The sequence below is a fragment of the Harmonia axyridis genome, chromosome 2 (genome assembly GCF_914767665.1).
Source record: "Harmonia axyridis chromosome 2, icHarAxyr1.1, whole genome shotgun sequence".
Lineage (NCBI taxonomy): Eukaryota > Metazoa > Arthropoda > Insecta > Coleoptera > Coccinellidae > Harmonia > Harmonia axyridis.
The window spans coordinates 49,936,541-49,953,811 of NC_059502.1; the positions used below are offsets into that span (position 1 = coordinate 49,936,541).

Here is a 17,271-nt window from a genome sequence, read left to right on the forward strand (position 1 = left end):
CAAGAATTGGTTATCAATATTTGATATATACGGTCTTGCATTGTCGTGCATTAAAATAAAGTAATGTCCAACAAATGAAGCATAGGGAACTAGATCTTCCTGAAGATCGTCTTGTTTGTAACGTCTAGCATTTAGAGCTACGTTTTCAATAAATAATAATTCGATATATGTCTATACCATAACAGAAGCCCCTTCGTTTCCTGTTCCTTAACAGTTAATAATTCCTAGGCGCGTTCATACAATTTCAGGCTTTTATTTGATTAGTGTATCTTCAATAAAAATCAAGATATCAAGATGAAATAAAACTGAAAGATGGCGAAAAAAATGGTCTTTGTAATAAACTAAGCGTAAACTCTACAAATTTACCGAACTTTTCCACAGGGTGTTAAGAAATTGGACTACAAATACTCTGTATAAATAAGCTAACAACATTTTTGGAATACTCTTCTGGAGTTTGTTATAATACCAAAAAATTTATCTTCAATTTGGCATAGAAACAATAGATAAAAAATTACGAAAGTTCTTGATCAAAGAACTTCAGTAAAATTTTAGGTGGCCTAGTTTTTTTGCCGGTGAGTGTAGGTATATGTATATTTCTTCATGGAACTAGTTTAAGAATTCATATTGTTTTTCATATCACATACAGGTAATAATGTTTTATACCTCATTGATGTAATTCGTTTATTTACCAAATAAACTGCATCCCTACTTTTGCCTATACGCGTAGGATTTCTCCTCGCCGTCGGCTTCTCACTCCCCGTTAAGAGGAACATTTACTCAATCTCAGATATTTAAAATATCAGAAGGGTAGAGCTCGGTCATGTCCGGTCCTTGTGGTCCCCCTGGTTCTCGTCGAACTTCTGGTTCTCTTACACGTGATCCTTGGACCTGCCCTTCGCTTCCTAGGAATTTTTGTCACCGTCTTTGCAGTACCTAAAAGAACAGCTTTTTGCATAATATCACATATATATTCACTAAGTCCCAGTCGCTTGATATTCCTCTTGAGATTTTTGGGCACTATTCCATTTGTTGAGATGATAATTGGAATAGTTTTCGGTGATATCATTCCCCACTGACGCTTTATTTGAAATTCGAGGTCCCTATATTTTGAAGTTTTTTCAAACTCTTTTTGACGCATGTTGTTGTTATTTGGTATTGCTACGTTGATGAGTATTGCTGTCTTTTGATGTTTATCGACTAGCAGTATATCTGGCCTGTTGTGAGGAACTGTTTTATCAGTCAAAACTGTACGATCCCACTACAGTTTATAGCGTTCGTTTTTCAAGAAGGTTTCCGGTTTGTACTTGTAGTATGGTACTTTTTCAGAATGAATTAGTTTTAATTTGGTTGCCATTTTTTGGCAATTTCTGTAATTACCTGCTGAAATCCAAGGTTTGGCAACTTTTGCTCTCCTAGTGTCATCGGTTGTGTCACGTCGTTTGGCGCGCTTGAAATTTTTTTTCTGAATTTCTGATATATTTAGGTATTTATTGCAATATATTTTGAGTTAATATGAAACGTTGATTCACTATGGGATATAAGAAGTGCGTTCTTTGTGGATAAACTCGCGAATTGAGTGAAATATCGTATCTCTGATACATTTTCGCGCGCTTCATATCAAATTTGCTAGTTCATGTTGGGGACAAAATGTGCTTACTGAAAATGACATATGCTCCCTATCTATGATTATTGCTCTGAAGTCCATAAAAATTATAATATGACATATGAGAACTATGAATGATATGAAATTTCTGACAGTTTTCTGGAAAAATATCGGTTGTCAAAATATGTCAAATATTTATTCCCATTGAGAATAACCATTTTGCTGCCTGATCAGGAAAAGTAATAGTTTGCTGATGGATATTTGTCTGCCTAATTAATATTTGCTGTCAATCGGAGAAAATATACATTATACCGAAGTCTTTGAACCGACAGCTGACGGGCTGAAGTGCTTCATCATAATCCGAGATATGAAATATTCGTGGACGTTGTCGTTTCAAAGTACTATTCGCGAATCAATTTTCCACGAACAATAACATAATTCAAGTCGTTACGACCACTTGTTCCTCCATTTTAGTCCTCCGACTGGGTCCCTAATCAATACGAAATTACAATTATTCCGTTTAGCCACAAACAAATTGAAGGTTTCATCAGTTAAACGTTACCAATTTACTGACACAATGGTCTTAACGAACCCACGATTATTCTATGTATAGGACTATAATGCCGGATTTGATTTCGGGCAATTTGATAATTTGCATCATTTATCCAATTTCTTGTTTAGTGAATTATGTAGGCGGAAATTGGATGTTTTGTTTCTATAATTGTATGCGATACAACAACATTCAAAGTTTTGTCACACCAGTATTTCATCATCGTATGGTCGGACGCAAAATTCCGTTTAGGAGGTTAAAGCTGATTATTTTACCTCTTATTTCTCGAACAACGTTCCTTTTTTAATTTTTTACATAAAAAATTTCAGTTGTGTCCTCCTGAGTGGAGGAATAATATTAAAAGAAAGGAATAATAAAAACTATAGCATTCATTAGTTCTCTCTGGTTCTTTTCTTTTTTGTTTTCAGATTCAATTATAACACCGCGTGATCCACCGCGATGGCCTATATTAGACGTTTATGGAACTAATCATGATTTTGAGCTGAAAATTTGCATATTGGGGTTTGCGATAATGATCTTTCTCCTTAAAATATTTTCAGGTCTCTACCTACAACTTCCGGTTGAACCGGAACAGACTACTACTTTCTTATTTCAAATGACACACCCAGTATATTATTGCATTATTAGATAGTTCATTTAATGACAATATTCAGCAATATGTTATATCTTGGGTAAAAATGAGTTATTGATATTCTCAAGAAAAAAATTAAGTCAACGAGGAGAACTCATATTTTTTCCAATATTTCTGCAGACAAAGTTTTTTCGAAAAAACCTCTTCAATTTTCGATTCTGCCAATTGGTAAAGGGTGTTTTTTTTAGAGCTATTGAACTTTAAATTGCAATAAAACAAAGGTGGATTATTCGATTGACATGAATTTTATTTATCCGCAAGATAATCTTGTGGCATTACATTTTAAATATGATTTCTGGCATATGACCGCCACGGCTGGCTCGGATGTAGTCCAATCTGGACGTCCAATTTTCGATGACTTTTTCCAATATTTGTGGCCGTATATCGACAATAACACGGCGAATGTTGTCTTCCAAATGGTCAAGGGTTTGTGGCTTATCCGCATATAGCAATGACTTTACATAGACCCACAGAAAGTAGTCTAGCGGTGTTAAATAACAAGATCTTGGAGGCCAATTCACAGGTCCAAATCGTGAAATTAGGAGGTCACCAAACGTGTCTTTCAATGAATCGATTGTGGCACGAGCTGTGTGACATGTTGCGCCGTCTTGTTGGAACCACAGCTCCTGGACATCATGGTTGTTCAATTCAGGAATGAAAAAGTTAGTAATCAATAATCATGGCTCTATACCGATCACCATTGACTGTAACGTTCTGGCCATCATAGTTTATGAAGAAGTACGGACCAATGATTCCACCAGCCCATAAAGCGCACCAAACAGTCAGTTTTTCTGGATGTAACGGTGTTTCGACATACACTTGCGGATTAGCTTCACTCCAAATGCGACAGTTTTGTTTGTTGACATAGCCATTCAACCAGAAGTGCGTTTCATCGCTAAACAAAATAAAATGGACGTAGTGCGCGATATGTATTCCGCACAGAACCATTATTTTCGAAATAAAATTGCACTATTTGCAAGCTTTGTTTAGGCGTGAGTCTATTCATGATGAATTGCCAAACCAAACTGAGAATAAATCAATTGACAGCTGTTAAATCGGTCGCCATCTTGAACAGAAATGCCAACTTAAAGTTATATACCTCGAAAAAAACACCCGTTAGTATTATGAGACTGCTCTCAGTTCGGACCAGAAATGTGCAGGATGTTTTTGAGGAGACCTTGAACTTGAACAACACAAATTCAACAAACCTCAAGATATTCAAATTTCAAATAACAACCTATATTTTCAATTCCTTTAGTCAATTCTACTTATGAAAATATTGGGAGGGGGGGATTCACTTAAGCAAACTCTATACCTAAAATGAAAACTCAAGATTTATCGAGGATGAACTTGAAATACAGATAAACCGCAATTTCTGAGTGGAAGCAATTTGTCACTTCCGGAAAACACAGAAAGAGACCAAAATACGATGTTTCGAAAACTAAATAGCACAACTCTACTTAGTATCTACTAGTAATACCAATTAAAGATAAGCCAAATCCAAGAAATCATCAAAATATTTGGAAATATTTATGTTGACATAATGAAATGGAAACCAAGTGAAAAAACAGGAACTTAGTCTGAATTCTCTAAAGAAGTTCAAAATGACTGCATATTTTCAGCTGAAAAGGTCTCATCAATATTTATCGCTCATATGATCTGCTCAGATGTCTGCAAACTTTTTTAAAATGATTGAAATGAGGTGCAATCATCTGAGCAGATCATATGAGGGATAAATATTGATGAGACTTCAGCTGAAAATACGGAGTCATTTTGAACTCCCTGAGAGAATTCAGACTATGTTCCTGTTTTTCCACGTGATCTTCATTTCATTTTGATATTTCCACGATTTCTTTGATTTGGCTCATCATAAATTTATATTTTTAGTATAGGTATTAAATAGGGTTGAGTAATCTTATCCCTTTGAAATTGTATGAGTGAAAATTATTCTGCCAGCCCCAGTATATAACATGAAATGCGAAGCATTTTTAAAATGATTCAGTTTAGTCTATCTGACAGGCAAAAAGGAACACCCTGTATTTCAAAATTCTATAATACGGAAACCGTTCTTCGGAGATTAACCGTATTTGGTAGGTGGATTTGTTGTGGTTATCTATGATACAACAAAAAAGTCAGCGAATCGAAAAGGGATTGAGGGGTGATTTTTCAAAATTGACGAATGAACCCAAGTGCAGCAAATACCGCCCGGAAATATTCATTGAAATTTTTACCGTTACATTTTTTTCATGTTTCGAGATATTTAACTGCAAAACTGCATTGCAGTGTTTATAACTATCGATATAATTTTTTTTCTCATTCTAGTGTTTACCTCAAACGCCGCATACGAAGAGTTTCTCCAGCAACTATAATGGGGATGGTGCACCAGAAAATGGAGATGACTCATCTATACAACAAGAACATGTAAGTTCGAAACTTGTTCAGTATCTTCATTAACCATTTGGTTATAATATTATTTTGTAAATCAATTTTTATGTTTAAATGTGTTTTTATACGAAATAAATTATGGGAACAGTTGACATAATAGGTAGAGAATTTCACAAAAAAAAAAATAAGGTCTGTATGGCGACGTTTTTATTGAATCTGGTCTGATTAGTTTAAGATTGACCAAACTTAAATGAGTTTCTTATAATTTATTATGGCTTCACATCAAATTTCGCTGTCAATATGGTCATTTAAGTAAAATAGCGTCATATACAGAAGGATAAGGAAAATTGATCAATATTTACTTCGCACCATCGTAATGTCCGAATCAAAATTCATTGGACAGTTGAACACACTGCTATTTATAGGTCCACCATAAAATACAACTTAAATTAATGAAAGATTTGATTAGTCGATCAAAGTTTTATGGAATAGGTACGCTCGTAGGGTTGTAGGTATATTCGTAATAGTTTCACCCAAAAGCCCATATTAAAATTGGATATAACTCTCCTATTGAGTATCACAAAGAAAATACACTTGAGCAAACAGAAAAATTATAATTAGAAGTGGGTCTTTCACTTTCAATAATTAGCAGTGAGCTATGGCATATTGAAACTTAATGTCTTCAACCGATGTCCTCTGGCCTAAGCTTTTTTCTGACTAAACACTAGCCATACTTAGAGGAGATCTAACAATCAAGGAGCTCATATTGACTGGACGATTTGGTTTAACAAAAATATGTCTATGTATTTCGCATCTTTTTTCGTTATATCTTTCTTTTTCAATTATATGATTCTCTCTTTTCTAATGGCGGATTTCATCGAGCTATTAACTGATTTCTTTTTCAAATTTGAGGAGCCGATCAATGAATTCGAGTTTCACAAACTTTATTCCATCAATCATATCCTCTATCAGTCAGGGGCGGATCCAGGGGGGGGGCCATGGGGGCTATGGCCCCCCCCTCGCGGACCTTAGAAATATGAAAGTGTATCCTGAATTATTACCGAAAAATATGTTCTCATTTTGTTTTTAATTTTTTTTTCAATAGATAGCTTTAGTTATCTGCATTTCTCGTTTTATAAGTCCGATCGGGTTCCACTAAATGGCGTAAGAAAGATGAGATTTCGTTTTGTGATTAGTTTACTCAGTTTAGTTTGAGCGCGCGTTAAAGATGGACACTATAACAAAGAAAAAATATGTTATATTTAAGTTTTTCTTCGACAAATGTGAAAATGCAAGCCAAGCGGCTGAAAATTCAAATACTGTTTATGGTCTTGATACTGTAAAAGCCAATCACGCGCAATTTTGGTTTCGTCGATTCCGTTTCGGTCATTTATATGTCAAAGATGCATCACGCATCATCGCAATTGTCGAAAATATCGACAGAATCATGCACAATTTCGAGTCCTGTTTCCATTGCTTAAGAGTTGAAGATTGCACAAAAAACCGTTTGGAACCATTTGCATGAGGCTTAAAAAGAAGCTAGATGTATGGTACCACACGAGTTACCGCAAAAAACCACTTGGACCGAATTGCCATCTGCGAATCTCTGTTGAATTGCAACAGAATCACTTCATTTTTGAAACAGTTGGTGGCTGGTGATGAAAAGTGGATGACTTACGACAACGTCAAGCGAAAACGGTCGTGGTAAAAAAACGGTAAGCCATCGGAAACAGTCAGGAAGGTTTTGCTGTGTGTTTGATGGGATTGGTAGGAAATTATCTACATGAGCTGTCCCCTAAGGGCCCTAAGGCACAAATGTTGACTCAGAACTGTACTGTCAACATTTGGACCTTCTGAAAGAAGCAATCGCCCAGAAGCGACCAATAGGAGAGGATTTGTGTTCCATGGGGACGACGTAAGGCCACACTCATCGATAGTGACTCGCCAGAGGTTCTCATGCATCCACCTTATAGTCCGGACCTGGCCCCAAGCGATTACCATCTCTTGCTGTCCATGGCAAACAATTTTGCTGGTGAAATATTCGTTTCAACCTTAGACGACTCTCAATTTTTTGCTAATAGCGACGAGGGCTTCTATGAAAGAGACATACACAAACCTTCAAAATGGCAACAAGTTATAGAACAAAACGACGCTTATTCGACCTAAATCGGAACATTCTAATTGTGGTAACTGAAGACTTGATTTTTATGCGAAAATAATGTTTTTTTTTTCTATACCTCATACTTTCTTGTGCCCGAGTTTTCTCATGAAATAAATCTACATATATTCATGAAATTGTTTGAACTAGTTTTTGTACTGCAAAAATTTTGGAAACTGAATATGAAATGAGTTATTGAGTTACTAAAATATCTTTCTACAAAAAAATACTCGACTCAGTAGGTACCAACAAAAAATTCCGCTATTTTGCTAATCGATATGAGCCGTGACTTTATATGGCCACCCCCTCAGACATCGCCTGGATCCGCCCCTGCTATCAGTTTAGCGGAGAAAACTTTCTGACAATCTTGCATTCAACTAAATTTGGTGGAGAGACGTACAGGAAGTTCTTGGTTTTTGAATTGTAGCTTTAACTTGCCAATTTCCACTGGCCAATAAAAAAAAATTGGTTGTCATTTGAGAAAAAAATAAGTTGTGAGGTTTTTGTCATGGCTGACTTTGGCATTGAAATTGAAACACCCTGTATGTTCAATTGCATTTTCAGTTAACGGAGGAAAAGCATTGACATTTCTTCTTATAGAAGCTAGAAAATTTGAAATTTTCAGGCAGCAATCTCAAAGTTATTAACATTGAAATGAAGCGCTCTTTGAGAAAATTTGAAATTTTTTTCAGATTTCAGACAAATATTCTGCGAAAAATATTCAAAGAGCAGTTTGAAATGACTCCATTTTTTCAGTTGAAAAAGTCTCATCTATATTTATTGCTCATATATATTGAACTGCACCTCATTTCAAACATATTGAAATTATCAAAAAAGTTTGCAGACATCTGAGCAGATTATATAAGTGATTAATATTGATGAGACTTTTTCAGCTGAAAATATGCAGTCATTTAGAACTTCTTCAGAGAATTCAGACTATGTTCCTGTTTTTTTTTACGTGGTCTCCATTTCATTTTGTTAAAATAAATGTTTCCGAATATTTTGATGATTTCTTTAATTTGGCTCATCATCAATTGATATTACTAGTAGGTATCAAGGAGGGTCGAGTAATCTTATCTCTCTGAAATTGTAAGCGTGAAAAGTATACTGCCAGCCCCAATACAAAACCATTCGTTTTAGTCACAACATGTTTCAACAAAAAATAAAGTCAACTCACTAGGCTATCTGACAGACAAAAAAAGTTAAGGCATGAAAAATTGTACTTATTGGCATATTTTAAAGGTGTTTTTTTTAATTGCAGTGTCTTTCGGACCACCTGTAGAGTGATCCGTAAATTTTCAGAAGACTTTTCAGGAATTCGATGAAAAAATCGAACAATTATCTCTAACGGTTTTCAAGATATGATCTTTAGTTCAAACCATTATAACCATGAAATTTTCGAAAAAAGTAGCCTGATGATGAAATGAAAATTGGGCATTCTCATTAAAAAAAAAACAGAGTAGTATCGTGCTTCACCACTTTCGGACCAGTCTGTAGAGTCAAAAATAATTCAAGCTAATGCGTCATAATTTGAATCATTCTCCTAGCCCAGAGTTTACAGGCGTTACTGACCGATTGAGCACTATTGCCTCGCTCTGGATATGGTTATATTATTTGGCGTTTAGTAGAATATTTAATTACTCATTAAGATAGATAGTGGAATTATGATCATAAACCCATATAATTGATATTGAAATGATTATAATTACCGGATTTGTCTTCACCTAGTTCCGCCATATATTTGGTTCTCTTATAGATGATTAGGTATAGGTGATCACTTATTCGGTGATTTATAAATATTCAGAATTATGCTATACTCCATTGGAGATTTTGAGGAAAATTAAATAGGTATATTCGAAAATCAATGCTGATCATAAGTTAGATATAACACATATACCTTCTAGTAGTAATAGAAAAACTTTTAATAGAATTTGCAATATATTGGATCTAAATCATTTAGAGGCTAACTTTTTATGAACAAGAAATATTGAAACTTCAAATTCATTCAAATCAATCATCCAAAATCGCATTACAAAAAAAGGGGGTGTGCATAGTTAAGAATCAATGCCAAACCTCGCGAATTGAAAAAATGTGCCGAAACTAAACGAATAATATTTTTCAGACACTTGTGTATAGAGATGGCAATCTCCTTTCTGGGTCTCTGGATGCCTTGATACAGCACATGGTACCAACTGATACATATTACCCAGACAGAGCATACATATTCGCATTCCTCTTATCTTCAAGACTGTTCATCAAACCACATGATCTGCTAGCAAAAATACGAAACTTTTACGAAATCCAGCAAGGTTTAAACAATTCTATGGGTGCAGGGAACCCTGGTAGAACTAGATTTGCTGAGCATCTTGTGGATTTACTTGCTGAATGGACAGAGACTTTTCCTTACGATTTCAGGTGAGTGAATACGAATATTTAAATATGCAATTCGAAAAAGCTTAGTATCAATAATAGGCCAATTGAAAATTCCCCGATCTACCATAGTAAACCACATTTTTTTTTGGCAAAATTCGATTTTATTATTCAACATAGTTGCCTTCGAAGGCGATACAGCGATTATAGCGATCTTCCAAATATTCGATACCGTTTTTTTAATACGATTAGTCTTTCGCTTCAAAATAGGCCTCAGTTTACGCGATTACTTCTTCATTGGCGCTAAATTTCTTTCCAGCGAGCGTTGTTTTGAGGTCTGAGAACAGGAAAATCGCTGGGAGCCAGATCTGACGAATACGGTGGATGCAGAAGCAATTCGAAGCCCAATTCATGCAATTTTGCCATTGTTCTCATTGTTTTTTGACACGGCGCATTGTCTCGATGAAACAGCACTTTTTTTTCTTCAAATGAGGCCGTTTTTCCACGATTTCATCCTTTAATCGATCCAATAACGCTATATAATCATCGCTGTTGATGGTCTGGCCCTTTTGGAGGTAATCAATGAATATTATTCCTTGCGCATCCCAGAATACTGATGCCATAACCTTGCCAGCTGACTGTTCACTTTACGGTCATTCAAAAATAATTTTTGAACTTTTTGATTTTTTCGTCGGTGACAGCCTCAGTTGGGCGTCCACTGCGTTCGCCGTCTTCGGTGCTCATTTTACCACGTTGAAACTTAGCATACCAATCAATGATGGTTGATTTTCCTGGTGCAGACCCCGGAAACTCTTCATCAAGCCAAGGTTTGGCTTCAACTGTATTTTTTGCCTTCGAAAAGCAATATTTTGTCAGCACACGAAATTCTTTTTTTTCACCTTTTTTCAAAGAACAAAAGTAGCTACACTCACAACGCAATATCTCACAAACTAATGGTTGGACTGCTGTCAAATTTTGACACGCATCGTTTGGAGGTTGGTTCTAACTAAAAATCATATGGATTTAATATTAGCACAACCATGTGTGCATCAGACCTGAGACTTTTCAATTGGCTTAATAGCTTTCGAGCGCTTGTTGGAGTCCCACAACTGTAAATGTATTATGTTGTAGTTTATTTTATATAGATTATTCTAATGATACGAAAATCCCTCAAATTCGGCATGAACATTCAAGTGATTATTTTATATATTCTTATTAAATTTCAATCTAACCTGATCTATTGTAACGGATATATTGAATAATTTTTTTAGTTATTCTGCTTTAATTCTTCATGGTTTTAAATCCCCATAAAAATGCTTCATTTTGTCCATTTAAACGTTTTTTTTAGGACCAATATTAACTGAGATAGCTATTGAGTAAAATATAAACAATCACCCTGTACATATCCTGCTAGATACTGATCTTCTCTTGCATTAGTTAACCTATAACGCCCAGTTCCACGTCTCCAGTGAACGCTGTTAGTTTCCTGGTACAAAAAAAACATATCCACTATTCTTGCTTTATTGAACAGTAGGTATCTATTGCTAGGCATATTTGCAAACAAAAACTCAATAACCACTCAAACACGCTAAATCGATATGAACCACTTTTAAGACATTGGTACCTAAGTAAAATTAAAACAAATTATTTTTTATACATTTCTGTATGTCTAGCACATGTGCACAAGTGAAAGAAATAAAAATTAAATGTAGGTACAAAAAAATCCATGATAAATGTTCATTTTACAATTTACGAGGGAGGTCCAAGAATCTGGTTTGAGAATCATTTTTACGAAACTACCGATGTTCTACTATGTATATTATTTAAATATATTCAAAGCTACCACTATGGAGTATTAATGTTTTCTCGACTTTGCTTAAACCAGTCGTCTCATTGAATCCATATCTTTCAGTATCTCCCAATATGAAAAATGACATTTATATAATTATTAAAAATAATCCAACTTGAATTCCAGAGATGAAAGGGTGATGCAACATGTTCAAACAATGACCCAGCAATGTTGTATTCTCAACCCAAGCCTAAGAACTAATGTTTCTTCCATACTTCACAACCTTCTTCAACGCTTAACATCATTAGAAACCTATGAAAAATCACTGGAGAAATCTCAAGTGCCCTTGGAGGACTTCACTGATGACATTACAGAAATTTGCCCTTTTCCATCAACTCTAGCACAACAGTTAACTCAATTGGAATTAGAAAGATTATCTTTTATTGGTCCTGAGGAGTTTGTTCAGGCGTTTGCGAAAGAGAATCCTTTACTGGAGACGTCATTCAAGGATATGAAAAAAACAAGAAATTTGGAACAGTATGTTCAATGGTTCAATAGACTCAGCTATTTTGTAGCGACACAAGTTTGTAAAGTAAGTATCCTTTCTTTAAATGTAAAGCTGTAACGAAGCGATTTAACCATTTTTTATTTTGAATAGTTTGTTTCCAATTTGTAAACCTCATGAATTAAACCCATAAAGATTAAATTTAAATTTGCAAGTAAATTTGTTGTAATAAACCAAGTTATTATTAATGATTCATCATAAAATTCTGTCTTTTGATTGGAATCAAAATAAATTCCCCTTTCAACACATGTTTTACTACAGTAGTTGAAATTTTATTTCATAAAATATATGGGAAGTGAAGTGATGTGGAAATGTCAAATATTTTCTTCATATTATTTGTTCTCCCTTTCAGTATCAGAAGAAAAAACAGCGAGTGCGAATGATGGAGTATTGGATTGAAACTGGCAGGGAATGTTTCAATATTGGCAACTTCAACAGCCTGATGGCCATTATATCAGGACTGAACATGTCTCCAATATCTAGACTAAAAAAGACGGTAGGATTTTCTCTTATCTTTTCAATTTTTTTTTTAAATTCAAGATTATACTTATATAAAACCTATACATATATGCAAAGTGTTCCAAGTTCAACTGCCAATATTGGACGTTTCTAGAGAATGCGGCCTATTTAAAATTTGAAAATTTGGCATATGATATTGTTCGTAATTCTCTATTGACTCAAATTATTTCCGAAGCTTCGGCACCTCCGATTATACAAGAGATAAAAAACGTCTGAAAAAACTTTCTTTTTATTTCCTTTACTAAGGCGTAAGTCCTAATAGTTTTCAAAATATTCAAAAAAAAAAACAAAACAAAAATTTTCATAGGCTATTATGGAAATTATTTTCACTGTAAATATCCTACGCATTAACTGGATTCACTTTTTCGAATTTCCAAAATGAAACCCTATTTTTTTATGATTGCGTTGGATTATATGGAGAAAAACAAGAGTCCAAATACGATTTTGTTCCCAAATTCATTCATTTAGAGGTTTTTTGAGGCTTTATGAATTTATTTTTTATTGTTTCATGTTCCATAATTCATGATTATCCAAGAAAAGTATTCGGTGTATCTGAAAAATAAAAATTATTTTTTCACAATCTTTATCAAGTCAAACATTAAACTATGGAGCTAATAGAAAGTAGTTAGAGAGTGCATAAACACTACACAATGCTTTGGTAGAGTTCTTAGTTCTTGGTAATATTTTCTGAGGAATGTTGCATAAATCTACCATTAGTTCTTTTTCATAGTTCTTCTTTCTTAGAAACGTTGCATGAATCTATCATATAATTACTAAATTGAAATGCATAATCATATTTGAACACTATCATTATTTTTCACTATAGATTCCAACGCAATAATAAAAAAATAAGGTTGGTTTCTATTTGGAAATCCAAAGGTATGATCAAATTTTGTTCACAATTTTTTGCACAATATTTGAATGTTGCTCAAATTCGAAAACGTACTATATGCCTACATCATTCTACTCCGAAAGAGTGAATCGAGTTCACGCAGAGGATATTTACAGTAAAAATAATTCACATAATATAGATTATATATGGAAATTATCTTTTTTTAATATTTCTAAAACGCAACAAGTAGTGATTGAGAATGGAAATGTTAAAAATATCTAAAAAACAAAATTAATTTTTTTTTTTCATTTCTTGTATCACAGAAACTGTCGGAGCTTCGGAAATATTTAAGATGGATAGGTAATTAAGAACAATATCATATTCCAAATTATTAGATTTCAAATAGGTTTCGTTTTGCAGAAATGTCTAATAGGCAGTCGAACTTGAAATTGAAGCACCCTATATATATATATATATGAATGTTTAATCTTTTCAGTGGAATAAAATTCATTCTGGGAAGTTTGCCATCTTAGAACATCAAATGGATCCTAGTAGTAATTTCAGCAGCTATAGAAGTACTTTAAAAGCTGCTATGTGGAGAAGTGCAGGAGCAACAGATCAACGTCAAAGGATAGTTATACCCTTTTTCAGCCTTCTAGTAAAAGATTTATACTTTTTGAATCAAGGATGCTCGAACAGGTATTTTACATTTCCTTGATAATTGATAAATTCTAATCAAATTCTGTTTGAGAAATTGTTTATTTATCTTTTTGAAAATAAATTTCAGGCTACCAAATGGTCACATCAACTTTGAAAAGTTTTGGCAACTAGCAAAACAAGTTACAGAATTTATGGCATGGAAACAAGTTGCCTGTCCATTCGAGAGAGATGTACGAATTTTATCTCTACTTCAACATGGTACAATTCTGAATGAAAATTCCTTAGCCTTAGCTAGCTTTGATTGTGAACCTCCTGAAAATAATCAGGAAAAAGAAAGATGTAAAAGCCTAAAAGCTGACAGCACCACTACTCTTTAATTTTATTTTGTTTCGTTCTGCCAATGAAATGAAGTAATTATTTCTTATATATGGGATGTGTAATTGAAGATCATGCAAATACCATAAATTTGAGTGTCATCATCTTTGATTAGATACTCGTATATTTTAATATTTCATAATGAAATGAGAAAAGCCTTAAAATCTATATACCTTACTCAAACATGAGCACTTCAAAAATTTTGAATTAATTCTAGCAACTGATTTTACAGAAAATCTTTTTATTATTGTTTGTTATAAGTTATTTGTATATATTTATATATGTTTGTACAAAATTTTGTTTTCGAACATTTGTGATTTATGATATTTTAGAACAAGTTCAAACTGCACAATTATATGTAAGTAAAACTGCTTTATAAGAGTCTAAACTAATGGATATTATTAAGTATTGCCATCTTGATGTTTTTTATTATATTATGTATATAAAATTTTGTATATGTAGGGAAATGAGCAGATTGAGCAAGCTATGGTTAATATATTAGCATTAATCTCAAATTGAGTGTTTATAGAGATTTTCCTTTCACTTCAAATATTTTAAATTTTCAATAATCTGAAAATGAATGAATAATCCTTCATTAATTTTCAAAATCTTCTGTTTACATCAAGTAATATTTCCTCTGAATCCAATATATAAAATTTCTTCCAATGAAAAGGTACATTTATTTAAATATTGTATTATGAAAATATTCTAAATTTAGTCTTTTCACTCCTTGCCATCTCACCTGAAAAAAGATCATTAAAGTGATCAATTAAATGCATTTCCTATAGTTTCAAACTAAAGTGTTGTTGTTTCCAAAAATGTGTGATGTGAATTTTTAGACATATTTTATACTGAGTGCTCTAATAGATATTTTTTTGTCTTGTGAATAATTTATTACGATGCCTAATATTTTATACAATTTGATGTACTTAAAACAGATCAATGATATTGACCAACATATAACAGTATTGCTAATAGATATTAAGATTAAATTTGGAATTCAATTGTTATCTCTTCATTCAGTAGTATTAAAACATTTATTTTTGTGTTAATATTTATTACTATAAAATAAGTCCAATGGATAACTCACAGTTTTCACACTTTTGATAAGTTGATTGCTATTTTATATTGTATGAACTAAGATATAACAGAACCAATTTAAATTTATTCACTATTTGTTGAAGTCAAGAATTAATACAAAGTAAGTTGAATCTCATAAATTTTCCAATAGAAACATTCCGAATAGTTATCTCTCTTATAAGAAAGATAACTATTTGAAAGATAAATGTTTCTATTGGAAAACTTATAAGAGTCAACAAATACTGTATTAATTCTTGACTTCAACAAACACTGAATAAATTGAAATCGGTTCTTTTTTATAGATAGATGTTGATAGATATCTTATGAGATATCTATCAATGGGGCAGAAAATGTGAAAAAAATCTGTTTAATTTAATAGATCGATAGGTTCGGAGAACAATATCTCCATATTTAAATAAATACCTAATATTTTCTTGCTACACATGTATTCTTTCAAAGAATGTCTCTTGTTGGACTCCTCATTTGTGATTTAAAATAGGTATATACCACATAACCTGTTGAAATATTTTCAAAGTATTTAAAAAAAATCAGAAATAAATTCTCCAGAAAGTGTCAATCTACAATGAGCGATTCACATTCAAAATTGATCAAATATTTAATTAAACCAACCTATGAAGAATATTTCTTAAAAGTTTCCTCTCATCAAACATTGTTCCATATTCATATAGGCTGCAAAAATATTTTAAAGACTAATCTATCAGTATTCTAGTCAATGTTGTATTGTAATAATTAATAACTAATTGTAATGTAAGAGATCTTTTATATAAATTAAACTGTTGTAAAATCTATTTGAATTCATTATTGTATGATAGTTCACGCCAATTCCAAACTTTAAAAAGGATTCGTAACAGCATTGCACCATTCAGTTCTGATATTTAATAACTATTTAATGTAATATACATTTAGAACAAAGATAGTTATCAAAACTGAATAAACATGAAGATGAAAGTTTCATCATAAGATGAAAGCATCATCTCATCAAATATGACCCGCAAAATACTTGTATAAAAATATTTAAAAAAATCTAAATCCCGAATTATAGATTATATTGAATATGATGATATTATATACAGGATGCAACCACTAAAATTCCCCCATTTTAAATACCAAAATAAATTATTTTTTATTCTGGAGGGATATGTATTTTAGTTCAATAATTATAATTTTCAAATAGCTGCTCCTGGTAATATATGTATATTTGCGGTCTTTTGTATAAGCTTCCTATAACTCCAGCATGTTGATTTCAGGAATCTTTTCAATGCTGTATTGAGGTCTTCAAGTGTTTTAGAGCTCTATAAACCTCTACCTTGTGATAGCCCCACATCCAAACCAGTGGAAGTTAATAGACCATGAAACAATCTCTCAAAGTCAGCTTCCTTTACAAACACAGGCCTGTAAATTAGGCTCTATTATTTCAATTATTCTGTAGTTGGTGTGTAGAATTCGCCTCTTTAACTAAATCTGAAATGCAGAGAATATAATTCAAAATTACCGTTTCAAAGGTATAGAGAAATTTGATTGTTTTTAAATGGATACCCTATATTTTTCAATGCAGTTTTTTATCTGTAGATTAGTCGAAGAGCATTCTTTTATCGGTTATTCAAAAATGTCATCCGTTTTAAAGACATTGAGTTTTTTGACTTCATTATTTTTATGAGATACCTTAAATATCCATTTATATATAGGCGTTTAATGAAGTTGTTATGAAAGCG

At 32.8% G+C, this 17,271-nt stretch overlaps 1 protein-coding gene across 4 annotated transcripts in view; it reads left to right on the plus strand.

Moving 5' to 3' along the window:
- Nucleotides 1-16,347, plus strand: part of LOC123673707 (ras-GEF domain-containing family member 1B-like) — a 200,457-nt gene extending 184,110 nt beyond the window's left edge. For all 4 annotated transcript variants that reach the window (XM_045608332.1, XM_045608331.1, XM_045608329.1 and 1 more), the window contains 6 exons: nucleotides 5,128-5,226; nucleotides 9,471-9,763; nucleotides 11,694-12,099; nucleotides 12,425-12,568; nucleotides 13,920-14,122; nucleotides 14,211-16,347. In XM_045608332.1, coding sequence (XP_045464288.1) covers nucleotides 5,128-5,226; nucleotides 9,471-9,763; nucleotides 11,694-12,099; nucleotides 12,425-12,568; nucleotides 13,920-14,122; nucleotides 14,211-14,460 — 1,395 coding nt within the window. In that variant the 3' untranslated portion in view covers nucleotides 14,461-16,347. The remainder of the gene's footprint in view (nucleotides 1-5,127; nucleotides 5,227-9,470; nucleotides 9,764-11,693; nucleotides 12,100-12,424; nucleotides 12,569-13,919; nucleotides 14,123-14,210) is intronic.
- Nucleotides 16,348-17,271: the final 924 nt, after the last annotated feature.